The sequence below is a fragment of the Cibotium barometz genome, chromosome 34 (assembly GCF_041138505.1).
Source record: "Cibotium barometz isolate CiBa-2024 chromosome 34, ASM4113850v1, whole genome shotgun sequence".
Classification (NCBI taxonomy): Eukaryota; Viridiplantae; Streptophyta; class Polypodiopsida; order Cyatheales; family Cibotiaceae; genus Cibotium; species Cibotium barometz.
In genome coordinates this window covers 35310143-35314836 of record NC_141079.1, presented here as the reverse complement: position 1 = coordinate 35314836, position 4694 = coordinate 35310143, and the positions used below count along the sequence as shown (strand labels likewise).

The window sequence follows — 4694 nt, the reverse complement described above, 5'->3', positions numbered from 1 at the left end:
TCCAACATTGGACATGTCCCTCAAAAGAGGCCACCTACTACATATGAGAGGATTATAAACAATGCAAGAAAAAACAATTATAGGACACATCCCTCAAAGGAGGCCGCCTACTACACAACATGAGATGACTATAAACAATGCAAGAAAAAGTGATTATAGGGTAGAAGGTTGAAAAGTAATATTATTAAATTAAACACACCAAAAGGTTTCGGTGCCCTATTAATTAATCTGGCCACCTTACACAAGATTTTAAACCCTCGAACTTAATTAGAGGCTCTAGAGTCTAGATTTAGCCTGAACCTTAGGGTGTTTACAAACTGCCTCTCTTTTTGGGCTAAGCACCTTACCAGCTTGAACACAAAAATTAAGCAGTAAAGCTCATTATCATTATCTGTACGTGATTATGGCTAATCACTCGCCAATAGCTATGCCCTGTAGCAGGTCATGCTTTTTTCTCGAATCCTTCATTCGCGACATGCCAGTACATCTTCGTTAGGTTTTCATGTCTAGTCTCGTTTGCAGCTCGGCAGAAAAAGCCTTGTGAGCCTGGGGTTAGGAGCTTTGTAGCTTTTTTGGGGCTAAGGAGTCACCTTCCCTAGCCATTGTTGCCCCTGCTGTGAACATGGATGAGCTACCTTCTTCTCGTGAGCAGAAAATGAATGATGTCAATGGATGGCATGCCCACGGATCCTTGAAGGATTGCAAGCCCAGGCCTTCTGCAGACTGGTAATTTCTTGATGCCCTTGCCATAGCCAAGTATAAGCAGACAATTTGAAAGTTTTTGGATGCAGTCACAATGTCCAGTACCAAAAACTCTAAATTAACACGGCTTACTGTTGAAGGTCTCCTTCTAGGTGATGATCTCTGGGCCTGGGAAGGTCCTCAGACAGCATCATCATAAGCTCAAAAGAAAGGGAATTTCTGTAGACCAAGGCCTTCTGCAAGCACGATTGAAGGCAGCCGTAGTGGATGGTCATGCGGACACTGAGACCAGCTTGCCCTATCTTCTGCGGGCCTGCGGGGATGCCAAAGCCATCACCGAGGGTAGAACAGTCCATCATCACATCACCATCAATCATGCCCCAGGCAGGTATCTGGGTAACCTCCTTATCCAGATGTACGGAAAATGTAGGGTTTTGGAAGATGCTCGTGCTGTATTTGACCAGATGGAGAGCTGTCGCAATGTGTATTCCTGGACTTTGATGATGGGGGCATACACTCAGCATGGCCATAGCCTGCAGGCTCTCCAACTTTATCAGCATATGCTTGATGGAGGGATCAAACCTGACAAAATCACCTATATTTGTGCCCTTAGTGCATGCTGCAGTATGACAAATCTTCAGCAGGGTAAGGAAATACATCGGAGCATTGCAATGAATGGATTCCTTTCTGATGAAGTTGTGAGAAATGCCCTACTACACATGTATGGAAAGTGTGGCAGCCCCGAACATGCACAGATACTTTTCGATGTGGATCGGCAGCACGTGGTGTCATGGAACTCAATGATTGGAGCATACATTGAACATGGACAATGCATGGAAGCTCTTCTGATCTACCAACAAATGTTCCAGGAAGGGGTGGTACCAGACAAGGTCACTTTTATCAGTACTCTTAGTGCATGTTCAAGTTTGGCAACCCTCGCACAAGGTAAGCAAATTCACTCCGTCATCATCAGTTGCCAATTCGAGTCCGATGTAGTTGTTGGAACGGCTCTGATCAAAATGTATGACAAGTGCACGTGTGTGGTGGAAGCACGGAGCATCTTTGACAAAATGCAGCAGCGGGATGTCGTGGTGTGGAATTCTATGTTGGCAGCCTATGCACAGCATGGAAATAGCAGGGGGGCTTTTGAACTTTACCACAAAATGAAAGAGCAAGGGATGAAGCCAAATGAGGTTACATTTATCAGTGTCCTTGGAGCTTGCACCAGTTTGGCAGACCTAGCACAGGGCAAGGATATACACTCACACCTTGAGAATTATGGCTTTGAGTCGAATGTCATTGTGGGGACTGCACTTGTGAACATGTATGGAAAATGTGAGCAACTGGAGGATGCAAGCAGGGTGTTTCATAAGTTAAGCGAGCGAAATGTGGTTTCATGGACAGCTATAATTGAAGTCCATGCTGTGCATGGACAAGAGAAAAGAGCCCTTCAATTTTACAAACAGATGTTGGCTGATGGAGTAAAGCCAAACACTGTGACCTTTGTCAGTGTTCTTGGTGCATGTACGAGTTTGATGGATATTGTTCAAGGCAAGGAAATTCATGCAAGTATTGTGGATTGTGGATTGGAGTCAGATGTTCTTGTGGGGACTGCTCTTGTTCGAATGTACGGTGAGTTTGGAGAGGTGGGGATTGCAAAGACGGCGTTTGATAAAATACATCTGCGCAATGTAGTGTCCTGGACAACTATGTTTGCAGCTTATGCCCAACATGGCTATGCTAAGGAGGCTCTCCTTTTGTACCAGAAAATGCAATCTGAAGGGGTGAAACCAGACAAGTACTTATTCATCAATGTTCTTGAGGCATGTTCCAGTCAGGCAGTCCTAACACAAGGTGAAGAAATTCATGCAACCATAATAGATAGTGGTTTGGAATCAGATGTTGCAGTAGGAACTTCCCTCATAGACATGTATGGTAAGTGTGGGAGCTTGGAAAAAGCATGGAGTGTGCTTCAGAAGATTGATAACCGCAATGTTCTGTCGTGGACTGCTTTGATCGCAGTATATGCTCATGCTGGGCATGCTGAGAAGGCACTTTATCTGTTTGAACAGATGCAACAGGAAGATGTTAAGCCAGATGGAGTTACATTTCTCAGTATTCTGAGTGGATGCAGCCATGCTGGCTTTATTGATGAAGGTTGGTGCTATTTTCACTCCATGAATGAAGATTATAGCATTGTACCCACTTTAGAGCATTATGCTTGCATGGTTGACCTTATTGGACGAGCTGGAAGGTTGGAGGAGGCTATAAAGTTAATACTTCAGATGCCACTGGTACCTGATGTTGTTATATGGAGCACCTTGCTGGGTGCCTGCAGACTCCATGATGACGTCGAGCACGGGAAATGGGCTGCAGAAAAAATTCTGCAGCTGGATCCACAAGTCACTGCACCTTATGTGCTATTATCCAACATATGTGCTACAGACATGGGAGAAGAAGTGGTACTAAAGTTAACAAGTGTTGTGATGGAGTGTTGTGAAGATGCAACTCAGAGACAGCTGAATCAATGGCAAGCACAGCAGCATGTGTGGTTGTAGTAGGTTTTTTATGCGCAAGTTCTTAAGCCTATGCTTTCCCAAGCTGAAGAAACCTGCCACCACACCAATGGGTAGGTAGTCCAGCAGGCCCATTAGTATCGTGACTGCAAAGTGGCCACAAGCCTCTGGGTGGATACCAAATTGTGATTACAAGCGATCCACTCAAGGGGGAAAAAAAATCCTGTCGGTAGAACATGAGAATTGAAACGTTGCTCTCTCTCTCTCTCATAAATGGGGAATGAAATAGTAGGATTATGAACCCTTGTGACTTGTCATTCTGTTTCATGATACCTTAAAACTACACCTTTAAGAAAACCATTGCACCTAAGTGACATCTGTAATGTGTGTTGGAATCTGGTTGCATCTAATTACGTAAATATAACCTAAACGTTCTGAGGTTTGCATTGGATTACAAGTACAGGACACTTGTATCCTTAAGGCAAACGATTTGCACAAGCAGAGATTACAGATAAAAAGGATTCCACAAAATTATCACTGGAATTGCATAGTGTTTCTAAACAGGCCAGAGAATTTTGATGTGCATGTGCCACCATGCATCTTCTTGGGAATGCCACATCTAGTGACAAAGCTGGGATTGCTAGATTGAGTGCTTGAGAGTTCAGATCACCAGTCTCCAGTATCAAATGGGCAGCCTGTAAAGGGAGGCAGAGCAGTGGGTAACCTTTTAATACCTAGCCTGTCTGCTCAGTAGGGCCTGCTGGTTGCCTACCGAGCAGAGACGGTAGTTATTAAATGGGCAAGCTGCTTTGCCAGATAAGGTACTGCTCCAATCCTCTCAGCCTTATAAAAGGTGGCCCTACCAAGAACATGAGTTCCATATCACAGCATCCCACCGCTGCATTTTGTCAAAGGTGCCACAACTCATGCACTTGCCATATATCTAGATGAGAGTAGTACTACATCACACTCGAATTGCCAATTATTAATGGAGTGCTTTACTTACCTTGTGCAAGGGCTGCCGAACCAGAAGATGCACTAAGTGTATTGATAAAAAGTGATAGGGTTGAGGCTGCATATTTGGGGCTTTGAAGCATTGTACGTTATATTTGGGGCTTTGTATTCTAGTGCTATTAACAAAAGTGACCTTGTTTGGTGCACCCCTTCCTTGAACATTTGTTGGTAGACCAAAAGAGCTTCCGTGCATTGTCCATGTTCCATGAATGCCCCGATCATTGAATTCCATGATATCACATGCTGTTGATCCTCGTCCAAAAGTATCTGTGCATGTTTGGGGCTACCACACTTGGGATACATGTGGAGGTGGATATTTGTGACTACATCATTACAAAGGAATTCACCCATTGCAATGCTCCAATCTATTCTTTCAGAAGGGCACATATATAGGTGGTTTTGTCAGGTTTGATCCCGTCACCACGCATATGCTCCTTCAATCGTGCATACACAAGGCCTTCG

The 4694-nt window shown here is 44.3% G+C and overlaps 1 protein-coding gene across 2 annotated transcripts; it reads left to right on the top strand.

Annotated features, from left to right (window-relative positions):
- Positions 1-315: 315 nt before the first annotated feature.
- LOC147618962 (pentatricopeptide repeat-containing protein At5g27110-like) lies at positions 316-3585 on the top strand. Of its 2 annotated transcripts, none has more exons than XM_086774170.1 (2): positions 316-726; positions 843-3585. In XM_086774170.1, the coding sequence occupies exon 2, from the start codon at positions 858-860 to the stop codon at positions 3258-3260; it is 2403 nt and encodes an 800-aa protein (XP_086630296.1). In that variant the 5' UTR covers positions 316-726; positions 843-857; the 3' UTR covers positions 3261-3585. The 2 variants fall into 2 exon arrangements, with proteins under 2 accessions (XP_086630296.1, XP_086630295.1); XM_086774169.1 differs by having other exon boundaries at positions 460-726; positions 855-3585.
- The last annotated feature ends 1109 nt before the right edge of the window (positions 3586-4694 follow it).